Source organism: Aegilops tauschii, chromosome 5 (assembly GCF_002575655.3).
Source record: "Aegilops tauschii subsp. strangulata cultivar AL8/78 chromosome 5, Aet v6.0, whole genome shotgun sequence".
In the NCBI taxonomy this organism is placed as follows: domain Eukaryota; kingdom Viridiplantae; phylum Streptophyta; class Magnoliopsida; order Poales; family Poaceae; genus Aegilops; species Aegilops tauschii.
In genome coordinates this window covers 446,761,627-446,782,654 of record NC_053039.3, presented here as the reverse complement: position 1 = coordinate 446,782,654, position 21,028 = coordinate 446,761,627, and the positions used below count along the sequence as shown (strand labels likewise).

Genomic DNA, 21,028 nt, shown 5'->3' with positions numbered 1-21,028 from the left:
CCTGCGCGGCGGCCTCATCCCTCGCGTCCGCGGCGTGCCTCCGGTCCTTCCTCTTGGCCGACTCCCTTGCCCGCTGTGCGGGCGTCAGCGGCTTCTTTGGCTTGGCCGCGGCAGTGGTCTTGCGCGGGGCACGAGGCTTGCCTTTCCCGGCGGGGGCGGGGGCGCCGGACGAGGCGAGGGAGGCGAGGCCGGCGGCGACTTTGAGGTCGATGGCGTCCTCCATGGCGGGGTGTGGGACGGGAGCGCGCGGGCAGGAGGGTTTTTGGGGGAAAATGGTGGTGGCTGCCACCGACCGGCGGGCCCGGGGAGAGGAGTAGGCGCGCGTCCATCTCGTGTCCGCGCCGACGCAAATCCGGCTCAAAAATGGGCCGGGAATGGGTCGGCAGACGGACGCCAAGCGGACGCGCGTTCGTTTGGGTCGACGCGTTGGGCCGACTTTTGTGTCCGCGCCGACCCAAACGGACGCGAGTGGACGAAATAGGTCGCCCCATTGGAGTTGCTCTTATTGTGTTAGGATGTGGCTAGGTCTGAGATATAATCAAATCTCAGTCAAGTGACATAATATGTAGAAAAAAGAAATCGTTTAAAAAGTTGCACGGATCTTAATGTAAGATCTCACGGATAGAGCATGACTGAGACTTAACAAGACTGATTGTGTTAACCAGTACAGTAAAGTTGTTTCCCTCCCCGGCCTGTGGGATCAGCTTGGCTTCTCCATGGAGGAAGCGGACATCTTGATACTGAACCACACGGCAAAACCATCGAAACCTCGGGTGAAAAAAGTGGTATACTTGCACTGCAAATATACCAAGAGTGGCCTTCCTCTCCCCTCTCATCTGATCATACGCCTTGCCTTGGAGGCATGCAGCATCTTGCATTGCATGGACGGTGACTTGTCCCTTCCCTGCAAGTCTCCTGCCTGTCGATCTCGCAACCGGAATGCAACTTGCTTCCTCTGTCGAGCTCGTATAAGTAGAGGCACTGCGAGGCCATGGTCCTCCAAGCTTTGCAAGCCGCTTCTTTCTTCTGTCCACGTAGCTTGACGGCAGCGAGTTGCCTGAGACACAGAGAAGCAGCGGTTCACCCGCGTTGAGCGGCATGGCGACGGCGGCCAAGGATGCGGCGTCTGCGGCGGAGAATAAGGGGACGGCGGCGGGGCTGCAGATGAAGCTGCTGGTGGACAGGCGGTCGCGCCGGGTGCTGTACGCGGAGGCGCGCAAGGACGCCGTCGACTTCCTCATCGGCCTCCTCCGCGTGCCCGCCGGCCTCGCCGCGCGCGTCATCGCCAAGCACGCCGCTGGCGCTGGAGATGGCGCCGGTGACGTTCACCCCGACGAGGCGCACACCGCGCCGGGCTCCCTGGGCACGCTCTACGCCGGGGCGAAGGCGCTGGGCGACGAGTTCTTCGTCGCCGCCGCGCCCGACCGCGACGCGATCCTCTGCCCGGCGATCCCCTCGGCCGCGCTCGCGCTGCTGCTCGCGGGCGAGCCGGCCGCGGCGGCGGCGGCCACCCCGCCGCCCGCCGCGCCCGCCCCGCCGAAGCGGTACTTCCGGTGCGCGGGCCCGTACGGGACGTCGTGCCGCGGGAACCCGACGTGCGTGACGGACGTGGCCGGCCTGCCGTGCCCGGTGTGCCGGCAGCCGATGACGGTGGAGATGCGGTGGAGCCCCGGCGACGCGCAGGGCAAGCTGGCGCAGGCGGCGGCCCAGGAGGCGGCGGCGTCTGCAGGAGCAGGAGGGTACGTGAAGGAGGTGGTGAGCTACCTGGTGATGGACGACCTCACGGTGGAGCCCATGTCCACCATCTCCGCCATCATGCTGCTCAAGAAGTTCAAGGTCGCCGACTGCTCCGCCCTGGAGGAGCTCACCGTCGACCTCGGCCACAAGGAGGCCGTGCTGCTGCTCAAGGCCGCGCTCGAGTCCAAAACGGCGCTCACCGACGTCTTCTGCGGCGGCGTCTCCATTGACAGGCTCGAGTGAGCGAAAGAGCGAGGGGCCGAGCACCATGGAAGCGCAACTGAGAGGCCGAGGAGATGGTATAATACATAACCATATACATACTGAATTGTACATGAACCATGTTTAAACGTAGCACACGTGTCAATCTTATGCTAATATTGTACTGTAATAAAAAAGCTTCATCTCTGAATACAAGCACATGCACAGCGAGTGAGTGCTTTTGTGGAAATTTGACTGCGTCAGCCGATGGCCTCAAAAGACTAACCAAAAGTTCCGGATGTTTCTAGAATTTGTTATTTTTTGTTTGCTTCTCCCGCGATTGGCACGTGGGCCCTTTAGTTTTTTTGAATGTTCATCGGAGGAGAGTTTTCCTCACCTGAATTGTATTTATTTTTGCCTATAGACTTTACAGCCTAATCTCTACTTCTAATAGATGAGTTGGTGAATCGTCTCCGCGGTTTATTTTTGCTGGGTTTTTTCGTCTCTTCTCCCACCACCCCCTCCCACCCTGGTCCGCGGTTTATTTTCGCTGGTTTTTTCGTCTCTCCTCCCACCACCCCCTCCCACCCTGGTCCATCGGTTTATTTTTCTCTCCACTCTTTATTATAACCAGAACTTTTCTAACGTATAACAAATCACGGGTCTAACTTCCTTAAATTATGCAAATCAATCGATTCCTTTTATTGGTTCAATTTGTCTTAGGAAACAAATAACAGATTTTCAGGAAACAAATAATACATTTTAATCTAACTTTCCTAACTTATCTAAATCAATCGATTTCTCTTATTAGTGAATTTTTTTAGGAAACAAATAACAGACACGTCACAACTTTCCTCCTAATAAATAGTTTCTTAACATTTGCAAAGTTTCCTAATCAGACACGTCACAAATGGGCAAATACTGATATCACGTTACCAAACAATAAAACCCCATTTGCATAGAAATTAGTTCAAAAATCCTAACTTTTCTAAATTTTTACCTTTCCTTGATAATAACCAATATTTCCTATGTTTTCCACCTATTGAAGGAAATCACCCCTCCATCGATATTAGCATTTTTTTGAACTAAGATCTCCGGGTTATGAATCTTTTGCGATTCTTTCCAATTGTGACCTCTCCTTCCACTCCGGCTCCTTCTCGCATAAACACCTCCACCACAGCCAGGTGACACCGCCCAGACCTCCTGCCTCTCCACACCTTCTCCGCCACCTCCTTCTCGTACTCCATTAACAATCCCTCCGCCACATTTGTCCACGGCGGTGTCGAGGGCATGGCGCAGCAGTGTACCACGGGTAGAGCTGCGCATAGCAGCAGGAAGCAACACGCAGCAGGCGAGGCGAGCGACCGACGGTGGAGGGCAGAGATGCGGCCGGCGTGGCTGAGGGGGCGGCCGGCAGAAGATGGCCACGACTGGAGGCGGCGCGAGGCAGGGGCGCGACAGCGGGGCGAGTGAAGGGATAGGCGGCAACAGACGGGGCGAGCGCAGCCAGCGAGAGTGTGGCGCGCGGCCAAGGTGTGTGTCGCGCGGGGCACAGTGGTGCGGTGGTTGCGGCGAGCGCGACGGCAGCGGCGGGTGCGACCGACACGGTGTAGCACGGGCGTGGGCATGGAGAGGGAGTGGCCCCACGGGCACGGAAGAAGAGCGGCAGGCTCGGGCATGGGCGTGCATAGGAGCGGGCATGTGCCACGGGGTCAATCCGAGGAGCTCGGTGGCTACCCCTGCAATGGCCATGGCGGACGGCGGTTCTCGGCCACGGGGAAATACCTAACGAGAGCAAACGAGAGGGGAAACAGGGGAAAGGCAAGAGGAGATCATGTCGGTGTCAATGGCGCCCTAGGGGAAGACATGGGAGCTCGGGGCGGTGCGGATCGGACGGCAATATCGCGGTGGCCCAAGGTTGAGGAAGACGGCAGCGACGTCGATGCGGGGGTGCTGGACTTGATCTCGTTGGCGCAGACGAAGTAGCGAAGGCGTTCGGAGCTCCTCGACAAGCTCCTAGCCCGCAGGGAGGGCAGTGGCCATGTGGACGGGGTCGGTCATGGTGGCCGTGGCGTCTGACTTCGTCCAGATCGACGGGATCGAGCGAGCGAGGAGGAGAAGTGGATTTGGGAGGGGGGCGTCGAGGAGGAGTGAGGCCATGGGGGCAGGGAAGGAAGGGTGTCACCCTTATCCATTCCCCTTCGATGCCAGCGAGGTGGTCGGGCGGGAGCCCGGCTCTGTAGCGACGCGGCTCGGGGAACAGGAGAAGACGACCGCGCGGGGACTGGAACGCTGAGCCGGTTCGGTGGCAAGGCCCGGGGGGCAGGGCGAATCCCCTTTTACATCGTCCTTTTGGTTTTTCAATGTATTCTAATCTGTTTCTCCTTTTAACACCGTTTTCTATTTATTCTTACCAACTAAATGATCTCTACTCCTAATGTCTCAGTTGGTAGTCTCCGTTCCGGGTTTATTTTCGTCCCACCTCCCGAGTGAGGGAGAGGGGGAGAGAGAGTGAGGAAGAGGGAGGGAGAGGGTGTGTGTGTGAGAATTTGATGGTAAAAAAGGTCGTCAATGTCACTTAATATGTATGAGAATATTAAATGTAATATTAACATAATTGATATTGAACTATTAAAGTTAAAGTGGCCCCGTTGCAACGCACGTGCGTTCTTCTAGTACAACATAGGGTTCAAGTGAACCAGAAGAACATGGGTACACGAGGAAGAGATAAAACGAAAAACACATACCGTAACACATGGCGAGGGGGGACACAACACAACAGGGGGCACCCCCGGCCCCAGGGCCCTTTAGAATTTGATATTAAGGATTTGACTTTTTAGGATCCAACATCACTTGAGTCCTAGGTATTGCCCATGTTATCAAAAGGGGGCCTTTGAGCCTAGGGAGGAGATCTTTTCTGAAATGCTCAAACTCAAATCTTCAAAATCTCATATGAACCCAGGGAGGAATAATCAACCTGAAGTACGAAACATCTCAACGTGTCTCAACAGCATGCTAGATGAACATATATAATAAAGAGGAGATATACATATATATAAATAAATTTTATTTACATAGTTTCAAAGAAATATATATCAACATAGGACAAGGTCCAATTTATTAGAGAGAGGACGAGAATGCTATGATGTTTCATTCCACTGTCTATCTGACATGCTTTCACATGATCAGATCTATCCGAGTCATGCTCATGGTAATGTGTTCATAGGCGAAAGAAATTCATACCGACTCGACAAGAAAGCTATATATACAGTGACATCGAAACCAAGCATCATCACCGTACATTTAGCTAATGTGTGTTTCTCTACGATCTCTGGAAAAAGTTCGAAGTCCAGAATATTTTTCGTTGGACATGTCATTTTGGTAGACTACTTATTGCACAACCTCAACTTCATTTCTTCTGGCCAACTACTTAATAGTACATCTTTTCCAGTTACATATACAGATATCATTTTTCAATTCCGAATTGAACCTGCAATTGCAGCAGATACATCTTTTTTCACAACCCTAGAGGGTAAAAACTACTTCCTAAGCTCCATAATACAAGTTATTATTACAACCAAATGTACTCATATATTGGTTGGAAAAAAGTCCATTTTACTACCCTGAATAAAGTTGGTGGTTCACATAACCCCCTGATGTTTTTTTTCTGTTCCCTCACCCCCCTAAACAATCCAATACCGGCTAAAAAACTCCTCTGAGTGGTTTGCCTCAAGCTGGTGCTGACATGGCAATGGTCAAAGGCGGTTTTGACCTGCGGGTGGGCTGTCCCTACAATTTTTTAAAAAGCAATCAGCCCCTTATTAATGCAAATGGGTCCTTGTAAAAAAATTAAAAAGCAATCAGGTCCCTGTTAAAAGAAAACAAAAGCAATCGGGTCCCTGCTTGGCCCGTGGTGGTTGGCCGGCGACAACCATCGCTCCGAGCCATCAACTCCCTTGGTGATGTATGTCGATGACCACCACCAGCAGCAAGGCCGCGTCCATGGCGATGCTCTTGAGGGCGTCGGTGGCGACACAGATGCACTGGTAGTCCGCGAAGAGGAGCTTGGGGGCGGCGTGCGTTCGGATGGCGGCGACGCTGGTGGCGGCCAGGCCGGTGTTGATGACTGCGCCGGCCATGGGGACTGCGAAGTGCAGACGACGGCGACGCAAGGCAGGAAGGTGACGGCGGACCGTTCTGTTTCGGTATGCGATGACCCGACTCCTGCCATGGTCAGCAGCTGCTAGAACAGGGTAGGGAGGAGCGGGTCCGGCGGTGAGGCGGCAGATCCAGGCGGGCTCAGGCATGAGGGAGATCAGGGGAGGGGCTCTAGATCGAGCGAGCTCGGATCCGATAGCGAGTTGTTTGGGAGGCGGCCATGGCAATTTGGAGCAGATCGGGGCGAGCTCCATGGAGGTCCTGCGGCAACCAGCAGTGCCGGGTTGGTTGGCCGGCGGCGTTCACAGGTCAAAACCGCCTTTGACCATTGCCACGTCAGCACCAGCTAGAGGAAAACCATCCAGGGGCATTTTTTGGCCGGTATTGGATTGTTTAGGATGGTAAGGGAACCAAAAAAAAAACATCAGGGGGTTATGTGAACCACCAACTTTCTTCAGGGTAGTAAAATGGACTTTTTTCTATTGGTTGTAATAACATCTTCACCTGCAAAAAAAAGGTTGTAATAACATCTTATATTATGCGATGGATGAAGTACCAGTTTGCATGTTTCCGACATCCGCTTGATATAAATAGAGTTGAGTTAAATTTGGCTGTGTTTTGTGTTTGTTGGGGGGTAGGGGGATGAATTTGGGTCCTGGGTAAGCTCGTTTTCTGTGGATGGAAGCTATGGACATGGGAGAATAACTGTGCAGTAATATATAAAGAATATGTATAAGTATCTTGGAGCAAAGCATAAGAACAAAAGGAGCATGATAATGGCAAATCATCGAAGTAGTAGTTGGCTGCATGTTCGATGGTCAGAGCGATTGCTTAAGTTGAAGTTTCTTTTTGGTGCTTAAGTTGCAATGGTGAATGGTAGTTGTAACTGCATGCCAGCGTTTGCTAGTTCTACTTTTATTGTGAAGAGAAGATGCATGCGTGCAAGGTAGTGCATCTATGGAAAGTTGAAATTGTGTGTTTGTCTGACGAGGCATCCATGTGTATGAGGCAAGCTGCGCTCCACCGTATCAACTAGCAGTAACTATTGTGTCAAGGACACACATGAGACATGCATAACGTGGCTCTATAAAAGCAGGAGGCCAGGAGCTAGAGCAACAAAGCGCATGCACCATAGTGCTGAGCTATAGCTAGAGCCTGTAAAGTTTTCACCGGCTTAGGTAGGATTGGGAGGCAATGGGGACTTAGATGCGTAACAAAATCAACCAGTTTGCACGACGTTGAGCTTTTCGTTGTCAACAAATACTCTTGTCTCTTGTCCGTGATGGACAGTTTGGGAGTTGGCTTTGGATTATGCTTGAGAAACTTAGCTTTTTCGAAAAGGGGCGCTTTATTACTTAAAAGATTTAAGCATTACACCCGGCCTCTGCATTATTAAGATGCACACAGCCAAAAAATGTCTTCTCACACAAATGAATGATAAAAAGGCGAAATACAAAAACATGAAGAGTCCGTATAACACCTAAAGCGGACGGGGGGTCAATCCTAAGATCATGTTGCCACCCATGCTGGGTAAAAGTATGCCTCGCCGTAGCCTCCAATCGTGTACACACCTCCGTAAACAGGTCTCGATTCTCCACGCGTTGTAGAGAGGACCATAAACGAAGAGTCCCGGTACATTTGTAGAGAACCTGCATCAGGGAAGTACTTTTATCGTTAAAAACCTTATCATTTCTACATAGCCAAAGCGACCAAATAACGGATAGCTCCCACCCTGAGAAAAGTTCTAAACCTGTGATCAGTCCCGTGTAACCAGTTGCCAAATAGATTAGCAACACTACAAGGAGGATACAAGCCAGAAGCTATTTGGATGACTGACCATATAGAACGAGCCAATTTGCATTGGAAGAATCAATGTTTTATTGTCTCATCATGGTGACAAAAGACACATTGCGGACTTCCATGCCAATTCCTCTTAATAAGGTTATCTTTAGTAAGAATGACTCCGCGACGAAGATACCATGCAAAGATTTTATTCTTAAGAGGTATCTTCATCTTCCAGATCTTCTTATTATTATCAACTGGCACATCAGACTGGATTAGCGCTCTATACATGGAATCCACTGAGAATTTTCCATTCCCATGAAGGTTCCACCGAAATACATCAGACCCATGTGATAGGTGCACCGTGGACAACCGCTGGAGCAGGAAGTTCCACGATTGGAGTCTAGGTCCAATTAAATCTCTTCTGAACGTCACATTTGGCGGAAATGATTCCATTACCGTGGCGATAGTATCACCCTTGTCGCGCACAATGTTGTATAGAGCCGGATATTGTTCCCGGAGTGTGGCATTCCCTAGCCATATGTCCTCCCAGAATCTAATTTCCGAGCCGTCCTTAATTGAGAAGGATCCATAGCAGAAGAAATATTTCTTCGTAGCCATTAGACCCGCCCAAAAGTGGGAATCCCCAGGCTTCCAGTATACTTGGGATACCGCCTTGGAGCCCACATATTTCCTCCTTAGGAGGGTTTGCCATACACCTTCATCCGTCAGAAATTTAAACAACCATTTGCCGAGGAGGGCCCTATTCTTAACCTCAAGGTCATGAATACCCAACCCGCCTTGGTCTTTGGGACGGCAAACCACACTTCATTTGGCCAGTCGATATTTCTTTCTCTCGCTATCTCCTTGTCAAAAGAATCTTGATCGAAAATAATCCAATCTATGTAAAACTCCTTTCGGCAACTGGAAGAAGGAAATCATATATAGTACCATATTACTAAGTACTGAATTTATGAGGACCAATCTTCCACCTAGAGACAACAGTTTACCTTTCCAACTACTAAGTCTTTTCTGAAGTCTCTCCTCGACGTGTTTCCATTCAGCATTTGTGAGTCTCCGATAATGTATCGGTATCCCCAAATATGTGATCGGAAACTGGCCCCACCCGCATCCAAACAGTTCAGCGTACAGGTGGGCCTCGTCTTGAGCCTCGCCAAAGCAAAACAATTCACTTTTATGAAAATTGATCTTAAGACCCGGGAGTTGCTCGAATGCTGATAGAATTAGTTTCAGATTTCTCGCTTTCTCGAGGTCATGATCCATGAAGAGAATCATATCATCGGCATATTGAAGTATAGAGAGACCACCATCAACTAGATGATTTACTACCCCTTCAATTTGGCCATCAACCTTGGCACGCTCAATCCTGATCGCAAGCATATCCGCCACTATATTGAATAGCATGGGCGATACCGAGTCACCTTGTCGCAAACCCTTCTTCGTTTGGAAATAGTGTCCAATGTCATCATTGACCTTAATGGCAACACTACCTCCAGAAACGAAACTATGGATCATAGCACGCCACTCTGCAGAAAATCCTTTCATTCTGAGAGTCTGTTGAAGAAAGGGCCACTTGACTTTGTCATAAGCCTTTTCAAAGTCTATTTTGAGAACCACCCCATTCAACTTTTTTGGGTGTAATTCATGGATTGTTTCATGAACGATAACAACACCATCAAGGATGTGTCTGCCTTGCATAAAAGCTGTCTGTGAAGGACATACCACATGTTCAGCAACCGAATTTAGCCTAATAGTCGCAACCTTCATGAATATTTTAAAACTAACATTAAGAAGGCAAATAGGTCTATATTGTTGTATCCTTTCAGCCTCATTAACCTTAGGTAATAAAATAATCTCACCGAAGTTTAAGCGAAACAATTCTAGTTGGCCAGCATGTAAGTCGCTAAACAAAAGTAGGAGATCCGGTTTGATGACTTCCCAAAAGTGCTGATAGAACTCAGCGGGAAAACCATCCGGACCCGGGGCTTTGTCGCGCTCCATTAGGAAAACCGTCTTTCTAACTTCCTCCTCAGAGTATGGGGCTGTTAGAAGGATGTTTTCCTCATCAGAAACCTGGAGGATGTCATTTGTTCGGGACTCATCCATCGAGAAGTTTCCTTCCTCTGGGGCTCCGAACAAATTTTTATAATAATTAGTGATATAAGATTTAAGTTGCTCATGCCCCTCAATTGTGCCCTCATCCTGTTGTAGGGAATGAATAATTTTCTTCCGGTGTCTGCCATTGGCGACTCCATGAAAATATCTAGTATTCACGTCACCTTTCAGGATAAACTGAGAGTTAGAATGTTGATACCATTTCAGTTCCTCTTCACGCAGCATGCTAGCTATCTGTGCATTCGAATGACTCTTGATCTTGATTTCATGCTCAGATAGAGGTCTAACCTCTGCCAAAGCTTCTAATTCATCAATGATAGATGAAAGGCGAATCTTCTCCTTTCTGAGGATACCCACCATATGCCTAGCCCAACCACCAAGGAATTTACGTAATGCACGCATTTTGTTATTCCATTTGTGAATTGGGGTAGGCCCGGCCACCGGTTTCTCCCACACCTCCTTGACCATGTCATGGAAGCCATCCCGAAGCAACCACCCAAGTTCAAACTTGAACTTGCGTCTATGTTGTGGTCGTGGCAAACCCGTAGTTAGGAGAATGGGTGCGTGGTCTGATATAGCCTCGATACGAGGTAGAGCACGAATAGACACCATAGGAAATTTAGATTCCGAGTCGGTATCCATTAAAACGCGATCTAGTTTCTCATATGTCGGTTCCGGAAGACTATTCGCCCAAGTGAACTGTCTTCCAATCATGGAAACCTCTTGCAGATCTAGACTGTCGATGACAACGTTGAAAAGGAAAGGCCAATGATCATCAAACCCGCCACGGCTTTTCTCATTTGGAAATCGAAGCAAATTGAAATCTGTTGGAGATCGTAGCAGAAATTTAAAATTTTCTACGCATCATCAAGATCAATCTATGGAGTCATCTAGCAATGAGAGAGATGAGTGCATCTACATACCCTTGTAGATCGCGAGCGGAAGCGTTCAAGTGAACGGGGTTGATGGAGTCGTACTCGTCGTGATCCAAATCACCGATGACCGAGCGCCGAACGGACGGCACCTCCGCGTTCAACACACGTACGGAGCAGCGACGTCTCCTCCTTCTTGATCCAGCAAGGGGGAAGGAGAGGTTGATGGAGATCCAGCAGCACGACGGCGTGGTGGTGGAAGTAGCGGGGATCTCGGCAGGGCTTCGCCAAGCTTAGCGAGAGGGAGAGGTGTCACGGGAGGGAGAGGGAGGCGCCAGGGGCTGTGGTGCGGCTGCTCTCCCTCCCCCTCCTATATATAGGCCTCTTGGGGGGGAGGGGCACTGGCCCTGGGAGATCTGATCTCCAGGGGGGCAGCGGCCAAGGGGTGGCTTCCCCCCAAGCCAAGTGGAGGGCGCCCCCACCCCTAGGGTTTCCAACCCTAGGCGCAGGGGAAGGCCCAAGGGGGGCGTACCAGCCCACCAGGGGCTGGTTCCCCTCCCACTTCAGCCCATGGGGCCCTCTGGGATAGGTGGCCCCACCGGGTAGACCACCGGGACCCTTTCGGTGGTCCCGGTACAATACCGGTAACCCCCGAAACTTTCCAGGTGGCCGAAACTGGACTTCCTATATATAATTCTTCACCTCCGGACCATTCCGGAACTCCTCGTGACGTCCGGGATCTCATCCGGGACTCCGAACAACTTTCGGGTTACCGCATACTAATATCTCTACAACCCTAGCGTCACCGAACCTTAAGTGTGTAGACCCTACGGGTTCGGGAGACACGCAGACATGACCGAGACGACTCTCCGGTCAATAACCAACAGCGGGATATGGATACCCATGTTGGCTCCCACATGTTCCACGATGATCCCATCGGATGAACCACGACGTCGAGGATTCAATCAATCCCGTATACAATTCCCTTTGTCAATCGGTACGTTACTTGCCCGAGATTCGATCGTCGGTATCCCAATACCTTGTTCAATCTCGTTACCGGCAAGTCACTTTACTCGTACCGTAATGCATGATCCCGTGACCAACCACTTGGTCACTTTGAGCTCATTATGATGATGCATTACCGAGTGGGCCCAGAGATACCTCTCCGTCATACGGAGTGACAAATCCCAGTCTCGATCCGTGTCAACCCAACAGACACTTTCAGAGATACCTGTAGTGTACCTTTATAGTCACCCAGTTACGTTGTGACGTTTGGTACACCCAAAGCACTCCTACGGCATCCGGGAGTTACACGATCTCATGGTCTAAGGAAATGATACTTGACATTGGAAAAGCTCTAGCAAACGAACTACATGATCTTTGTGCTATGCTTAGGATTAGGTCTTGTCCATCACATCATTCTCCTAATGATGTGATCCCGTTATCAATGACATCCAATGTCCATAGTCAGGAAACCATGACTATCTGTTGATCAACGAGCTAGTCAACTAGAGGCTCACTAGGGACATGTTGTGGTCTATGTATTCACACATGTATTACGATTTCCGGATAACACAATTATAGCATGAACTATAGACAATTATCATGAACAAGGAAATATAATAATAACCATTTTATTATTGCCTCTAGGGCATATTTCCAACAGTCTCCCACTTGCACTAGAGTCAATAATCTAGTTACATTGTGATGAATCGAACACCCATAGAGTTCTGGTGTTGATCATGTTTTGCTCTAGGGAGAGGTTTAGTCAACGGATCTGCTACATTCAGGTCCGTATGTACTTTACAAATATCTATGTCTCCATTTTGAACACTTTCACGAATGGAGTTGAAGCGACGCTTGATATGCCTGGTCTTCCTGTGAAACCTGGGCTCCTTGGCAAGGGCAATAGCTCCAGTGTTGTCACAGAAGAGAGTCATCGGGCCCGACGCATTGGGAATCACCCCTAGGTCGGTAATGAACTCCTTCATCCAGATTGCTTCTTGCGCTGCCTCTGAGGCCGCCATGTACTCCGCTTCACATGTAGATCCCGCCACGGCGCTTTGCTTGCAACTGCACCAGTTTACTGCCCCTCCATTCAAAATATACACGTATCCGGTTTGTGACTTAGAGTCATCCAGATCTGTGTCGAAGCTAGCATCGACGTAACCCTTTACGACGAGCTCTTCGTCACCTCCATAAACGAGAAACATATCCTTAGTCCTCTTCAGGTACTTCAGGATATTCTTGACCGCTGTCCAGTGTTCCATGCCGGGATTACTTTGGTACCTTCCTACCAAACTTACGGCAAGGTTTACATCAGGTCTGGTACACAGCATGGCATACATAATAGACCCTATGGCCGAGGCATAGGGGATGACACTCATCTTTTCCCTATCTTCTGCCGTGGACGGGCATTGAGCCGTGCTCAATTTCACACCTTGCAATACAGGCAAGAACCCCTTCTTGGACTGATCCATATTGAACTTCTTCAATATCTTGTCAAGGTACGTACTCTGTGAAAGACCAATGAGGCGTCTTGATCTATCTCTATAGATCTTGATGCCTAATATATAAGCAGCTTCTCCAAGGTCCTTCATTGAAAAACACTTATTCAAATAGGCCTTTATACTTTTCAAGAATTCTATATCATTTCCCATCAATAGTATGTCATCCACATATAATAAGAGAAATGCTACAGAGCTCCCACTCACTTTCTTGTAAACACAGGCTTCTCCATAAGTCTGTGCAAACCCAAACGCTTTGATCATCTCATCAAATCGAATGTTCCAACTCCGAGATGCTTGCACCAGCCCATAGATGGAGCGCTGGAGCTTGCATACCTTGTTAGCATTCTTAGGATCGACAAAACCTTCCGGCTGCATCATATACAATTCTTCCTTAAGAAAGCCGTTAGGGAATGCCGTTTTAACGTCCATTTGCCATATCTCATAATCATAGAATGCGGTAATTGCTAACATGATTCGGGCGGACTTCAGCTTCGCTACGGGTGAGAAAGTCTCATCGTAGTCAACCCCTTGAACTTGTCGATAACCCTTAGCGACAAGTCGAGCCTTATAGATGGTCACGTTACCATCCGCGTCTGTCTTCTTCTTAAAGATCCATTTATTTTCTATGGCTCGCCGATCATCGGGCAAGTCAGTCAAAGTCCATACTTCGTTTTCATACATGGATCCTATCTCGGATTGCATGGCTTCAAGCCATTTGTTGGAATCCGGGCCCGCCATCGCTTCTTCATAGTTCGAAGGTTCACCGTTGTCTAACAACATGATTTCCATGACAGGGTTGCCGTACCACTCTGGTGCGGAACGTGTCCTTGTGGACCTACGAAGTTCAGCAGTAACTTGATCTGAAGCTTCATGATCATCATCATTAACTTCCTCCCCATTCGGTGCAGGCACCATAGGAACATCTTCCCGCGCTGCGCTACTTTCCGGTTTGGAAGGGGTGACTATCACCTCATCAAGTTCCACTTTCCTCCCACTCACTTCTTTTGAGAGAAACTCTTTCTCCAGAAAGGACCCGTTCTTGGCAACAAAGATTTTGCCTTCGGATCTGAGGTAGAAGGTATACCCAATGGTTTCCTTAGGGTATCCTATGAAGACGCATTTTTCTGACTTGGGTTCGAGCTTTTCAGGTTGAAGTTTCTTGACATAAGCATCGCATCCCCAAACTTTGAGAAACGACAGCTTAGGTTTCTTCCCAAACCATAATTCATACGGTGTCGTCTCAACGGATTTCGACGGAGCCCTATTTAAAGTGAATGCGGCAGTCTCTAAAGCATAGCCCCAAAATGAGAGCGGTAGATCGGTAAGAGACATCATAGATCGCACCATATCCAATAGAGTGCGATTACGACGTTCGGACACACCATTTCGCTGAGGTGTTCCAGGCGGCGTGAGTTGTGAAACTATTCCACATGTCCTTAAGTGTGTGCCAAATTCGTGACTCAAATATTCTCCTCCACGATCTGATCGTAAGAACTTTATTTTCCTGTCACGTTGATTCTCAACCTCACTCTGAAATTCCTTGAACTTTTCAAAGGTTTCAGACTTGTGTTTCATTAGGTAGACATACCCATATCTACTCGAGTCATCAGTGAGAGTGAGAACATAACGATAGCCACCGCGAGCCTCAACACTCATTGGACCGCACACATCAGTATGTATGATTTCCAATAAGTTGGTTGCTCGCTCCATTGTTCCGGAGAACGATGTCTTGGTCATCTTACCCATGAGGCATGGTTCGCACGTATCAAATGATTCGTAATCAAGAGACTCCAAAAGTCCATCTGCATGGAGCTTCTTCATGCGCTTGACACCAATGTGACCAAGGCGGCAGTGCCACAAGTATGTGGGACTATCGTTATCAACTTTACATCTTTTGGTATTCACACTATGAATATGTGTAACATCACGTTCGAGATTCATTAAGAATAAACCATTGACCAGCCGGGCATGACCATAAAACATATCTCTCATATAAATAGAACAACCATTATTCTCGGATTTAAATGAGTAGCCATCTCGCATTAAACGAGATCCTGATACAATGTTCATGCTCAAAGCTGGCACTAAATAACAATTATTGAGGTTTAAAACTAATCCCGTAGGTAAATGTAGAGGTAGCGTGCCGACGGCGATCACATCGACCTTGGAACCATTCCCGACGCGCATCGTCACCTCGTCCTTCGCCAGTCTCCGCTTATTCCGCAGCTCCTGTTTTGAGTTACAAATATGAGCAACCGCACCGGTATCAAATACCCAGGAGCTACTACGAGTACTGGTAAGGTACACATCAATTACATGTATATCACATATACCTTTGGTGTTGCCGTCCTTCTTGTCCGCTAAGTATTTGGGGCAGTTCCGCTTCCAGTGACCACTTCCCTTGCAATAAAAGCACTCAGTCTCAGGCTTGGGTCCATTCTTTGGCTTCTTCCCGGCAACTGGCTTACCGGGCGCGGCAACTCCCTTGCCGTCCTTCTTGAAGTTCTTCTTACCCTTGCCTTTCTTGAACTTAGTGGTTTTATTCACCATCAACACTTGATGTTCCTTTCTGATCTCCACCTCCGCTGATTTAAGCATTGAATATACCTCAGGAATGGTCTTTTCCATCCCCTGCATATTGAAGTTCATCACAAAGCTCTTGTAGCTTGGTGGAAGCGACTGAAGGATTCTGTCAATGACCGCGTCATCCGGGAGATTAACTCCCAGCTGAGTCAAGCGGTTGTGCAACCCAGACATTTTGAGCATGTGCTCACTAACAGAACTGTTTTCCTCCATCTTACAACTGAAGAACTTGTCGGAGACTTCATATCTCTCGACCCGGGCATGAGCTTGGAAAACCATTTTCAGCTCTTCGAACATCTCATATGCTCCGTGTTGCTCAAAACGCTTTTGGAGCCCCGGTTCTAAGCTGTAAAGCATGCCGCACTGAACGAGGGAGTAATCATCAGCACGTGATTGCCAAGCGTTCATAACGTCTTGGTTCTCTGGGATGGGTGCTTCACCTAGCGGTGCTTCTAGGACATAATCTTTCTTGGCAGCTATGAGGATGATCCTCAGGTTCCGGACCCAGTCCGTATAGTTGCTGCCATCATCTTTCAGCTTGGTTTTCTCTAGGAACGCGTTGAAGTTGAGGGCAACGTGGGCCATTTGATCTACAAGACATATTGTAAAGATCTCAGACTAAGTTCATGATAATTAAGTTCATCTAATCAAATTATTCAATGAACTCCCACTTAGATAGACATCCCTCTAGTCATCTAAGTGAAACATGATCCGAGTTAACTAGGCCGTGTCCGATCATCACATGAGACGGACTAGTCAACATCGGTGAACATCTTCATGTTGATCGTATCTTCTATACGACTCATGCTCGACCTTTCGGTCTTCCGTGTTCCGAGGCCATGTCTGTACATGCTAGGCTCGTCAAGTCAACCTAAGTGTATTGCGTGTGTAAATCTGGCTTACACCCGTTGTATTCGAACGTTAGAATCTATCACACCCGATCATCACGTGGTGCTTCGAAACAACGAACCTTCGCAACGGTGCACAGTTAGGGGGAACACTTTCTTGAAATTATTGCGAGGGATCATCTTATTTAAGCTACCGTCGTTCTAAGCAAATAAGATGTAAAACATGATAAACATCACATGCAATCAAATAGTGACATGATATGGCCAATATCATTTTGCTCCTTTTGATCTCCATCTTCGGGGCGCCATGATCATCTTCGTCACCGGCATGACACCATGATCTCCATCATCGTGTCTTCATGAAGTTGTCACGCCAACGATTACTTCTACTTCTATGGCTAACGTGTTTAGCAATAAAGTAAAGTAATTTACATGGCGTTATTCAATGACACGCAGGTCATACAAAAAATAAAGACAACTCCTATGGCTCCTGCCGGTTGTCATACTCATCGACATGCAAGTCGTGATTCCTATTACAAGAACATGATCAATCTCATACATCACATATATCATTCATCACATCCTTTTGGCCATATCACATCACAAGGCATATGCTGCAAAAACAAGTTAGACGTCCTCTAATTGTTGTTGCAAGTTTTTACGTGGCTGCTATAGGTTTCTTAGCAAGAACGTTTCTTACCTACGCCAAAACCACAACGTGATATGCCAATTTCTATTTACCCTTCATAAGGACCCTTTTCATCGAATCCGTTCCGACTAAAGTGGGAGAGACAGACACCCGCTAGCCACCTTATGCAACTAGTGCATGTCAGTCGGTGGAACCTGTCTCACGTAAGCGTACGTGTAAGGTCGGTCCGGGCCGCTTCATCCCACAATACCGCCGAAATAAGATAAGACTAGTAGTGGCAAGAAAATTGACAACATCTACGCCCACAACAAGTTTGTGTTCTACTCGTGCATAGAAACTACGCATAGGCCTGGCTCATGATGCCACTGTTGGAGATCGTAGCAGAAATTTAAAATTTTCTACGCATCACCAAGATCAATCTATGGAGTCATCTAGCAATGAGAGAGATGAGTGCATCTACATACCCTTGTAGATCGCGAGCGGAAGCATTCAAGTGAACGGGGTTGATGGAGTCGTACTCGTCGTGATCCAAATCACCGATGACCGAGCGCCGAACGGACGGCACCTCCGCGTTCAACACACGTACGGAGCAGCGACGTCTCCTCCTTCTTGATCCAGCAAGGGGGAAGGAGAGGTTGATGGAGATCCAGCAGCACGACGGCGTGGTGGTGGAAGTAGCGGGGATCTCGGCAGGGCTTCGCCAAGCTTAGCGAGAGGGAGAGGTGTCACGGGAGGGAGAGGGAGGCGCCAGGGGCTGTGGTGCGGCTGCTCTCCCTCCCCCTCCTATATATAGGCCTCTTGGGGGGGAGGGGCACTGGCCCTGGGAGATCTGATCTCCAGGGGGGCGGCGGCCAAGGGGTGGCTTCCCCCCCAAGCCAAGTGGGGGGCGCCCCCACCCTAGGGTTTCCAACCCTAGGCGCAGGGGGAGGCCCAAGGGGGGGCACCAGCCCACCAGGGGCTGGTTCCCCTCCCACTTCAGCCCATGGGGCCCTCCGGGAAAGGTGGCCCCACCCGGTGGACCCCCGGGACCCTTCCGGTGGTCCCGGTACAATACCGGTAACCCCCGAAACTTTTCCGGTGGCCGAAACTGGACTTCCTATATATAATTCTTCACGTCCGGACCATTCCGGAACTCCTCGTGACGTCCGGGATCTCATCCGGGACTCCGAACAACTTTCGGGTTACCGCATACTAATATCTCTACAACCCTAGCGTCACCGAACCTTAAGTGTGTAGACCCTACGGGTTCGGGAGACACGCAGACATGACCGAGACGACTCTCCGGTCAATAACCAACAGCGGGATCTGGATACCCATGTTGGCTCCCACATGTTCCACGATGATCTCATCGGATGAACCACGATGTCGAGGATTCAATCAATCCCGTATACAATTCCCTTTGTCAATCGGTACGTTACTTGCCCGAGATTTGATCGTCGGTATCCCAATACTTTGTTCAATCTCGTTACCGGCAAGTCACTTTACTCGTACCGTAATGCATGATCCCGTGACCAACCACTTGGTCACTTTGAGCTCATTATGATGATGCATTACCGAGTGGGCCCAGAGATACCTCTCCGTCATACGGAGTGACAAATCCCAGTCTCGATCTGTGTCAACCCAACAGACACTTTCAGAGATACCTGTAGTGTACCTTTATAGTCACCCAGTTACGTTGTGACGTTTGGTACACCCAAAGCACTCCTACGGCATCCGGGAGTTACACGATCTCATGGTCTAAGGAAATGATACTTGACATTGGAAAAGCTCTAGCAAACGAACTACACGATCTTTGTGCTATGCTTAGGATTAGGTCTTGTCCATCACATCATTCTCCTAATGATGTGATCCCGTTATCAATGACATCCAATGTCCATAGTCAGGAAACCATGACTATCTGTTGATCAACGAGCTAGTCAACTAGAGGCTCACTAGGGACATGTTGTGGTCTATGTATTCACACATGTATTACGATTTCCGGATAACATAATTATAGCATGAACAATAGACAATTATCATGAACAAGGAAATATAATAATAACCATTTTATTATTGCCTCTAGGGCATATTTCCAACAAAATCACCACCAATAAGAATGGGATATGGATTATCTTTTGCCAGATTAACCAATTCATGGAGGAACTCGGCCTTGAACTCATCCTGGGCTGCACCATACACGGCAACGAGAGTCCATGTGAAGTTGTCGGCCTTGTTGTGAATATGGAGTTTAATATGAAACTCACCATCCGAACTAGCCAAAACATCCACAGTCCCTGTGTTTACGCCAAGTAAAATGCCCCCAGAACGACCTCTAGACGGTCGTGAAATCCAAGTGAAGTCTATCCCGCCAGAAAGACGGTTAAGCAGACTTACTGAGAAATCACGTCTCCCCGTTTCAGAGATAGCCAAAAAGTCTAAATTGTATTCCCTATTACATTCCGCAATGAATAGATGTTTAGCCAAGTCACCAAGACCTCTGCTATTAAAGAACATGACATTCATGAGGAAACAATAGGAGATTTAGAAAACTTAGCCCTCTTTGAGGGTTTGCGTCCTTTTTTGGAACGGGAGGCCTTTGATTTACGTGCGGAAGCTATAAGCTCAATCAATGAACTAAGTCCGGGTTCATCTAGGCCCACATCCGAAACCTGTCCAACTAAATGAGAGAGTAGCTGACCATCTGATGTGGCATGCAGCTCCTCCTCATCTAGATGTGAGACAAAAGACTTGCTAGAAACTCATGGACTAACCTTTAAACGGTCGTATTCCACATGTCTCAAAGCGTTTGCTGAAATAGAAATATCCTTCTCATTACTTCCTAGGCTAACACCAACATTATTCAACTTAGAAATGATGGTTGTAGCTGAAAAAGATAAAAAGGATTTGGGTGACGACATAATACCTTGGCTGTCTAGATTCTGCGCTTCTTTACGCCGCATAGCCTTGGCCAAGAAGTCCTCATCAGTATCCATCCTCCCGTCATCGGCAACCTTATGTCGATTACTTCGGCGGGTAGGTGTCACACCCGATGAAGGTAGTCGCACAAGATTCATTGCCGGAGGAGGGGATGAGGGTGGAGTAGCAATCCCCTCCCCGACACTCTCAGATGGAGTCATGCGTGAAGACGCCACTGTCGGTGAAGAAGGAGCCGCGGACGCCGAGTGTGCCGCCGTGGCCGCCAAGGGATCCGCCATGTCCGCGGTCGCGGGCTCTGAGGGGTCCGCAATGTCCATGGTAGTCGTCGACGAGGGATCCGTGGTCGCCGAGGAAACCACTACTTCAGTGGTAGCAGTCGCCGAGTTGTCCAAAATGTCCGCGGTCGCGGTGGCCGCGGAGTCTACCAAGTCACCCGAAGGACTAAGCTGACCCAGCGTCAAATCGTCCATGCATGCATTACCATGCAGAACACCAACGTTGGTGTGTGCACCCGAGCATGTGAGCCTGCTTGCAAGCTCACCATTAGCAGCGTGGGAGGTGGGGGAAACAACGCTCGCTAGCCCACGCTGTTGCACTTGAGTCATGTGAACATCTTTAGCATTAGCCGAACTAGAT

The 21,028-nt window shown here is 48.9% G+C and overlaps 1 protein-coding gene across 1 annotated transcript; it reads left to right on the top strand.

Annotated features, from left to right (window-relative positions):
• Nucleotides 1-884: 884 nt before the first annotated feature.
• Nucleotides 885-2,188, top strand: LOC109758244 (uncharacterized). Its single transcript, XM_020317090.4, has one exon. It carries the CDS (start codon nt 1,099-1,101, stop codon nt 1,978-1,980), a length of 882 nt encoding a protein of 293 aa, XP_020172679.1. The 5' UTR covers nt 885-1,098; the 3' UTR covers nt 1,981-2,188.
• Nucleotides 2,189-21,028: the final 18,840 nt, after the last annotated feature.

Bases quoted from the DNA above. Each gene is read 5' to 3' on its own strand.
- LOC109758244 (XM_020317090.4), top strand. From the start codon at position 1,099: ATGGCGACGGCGGCCAAGGATGCGGCGTCTGCGGCGGAGAATAAGGGG.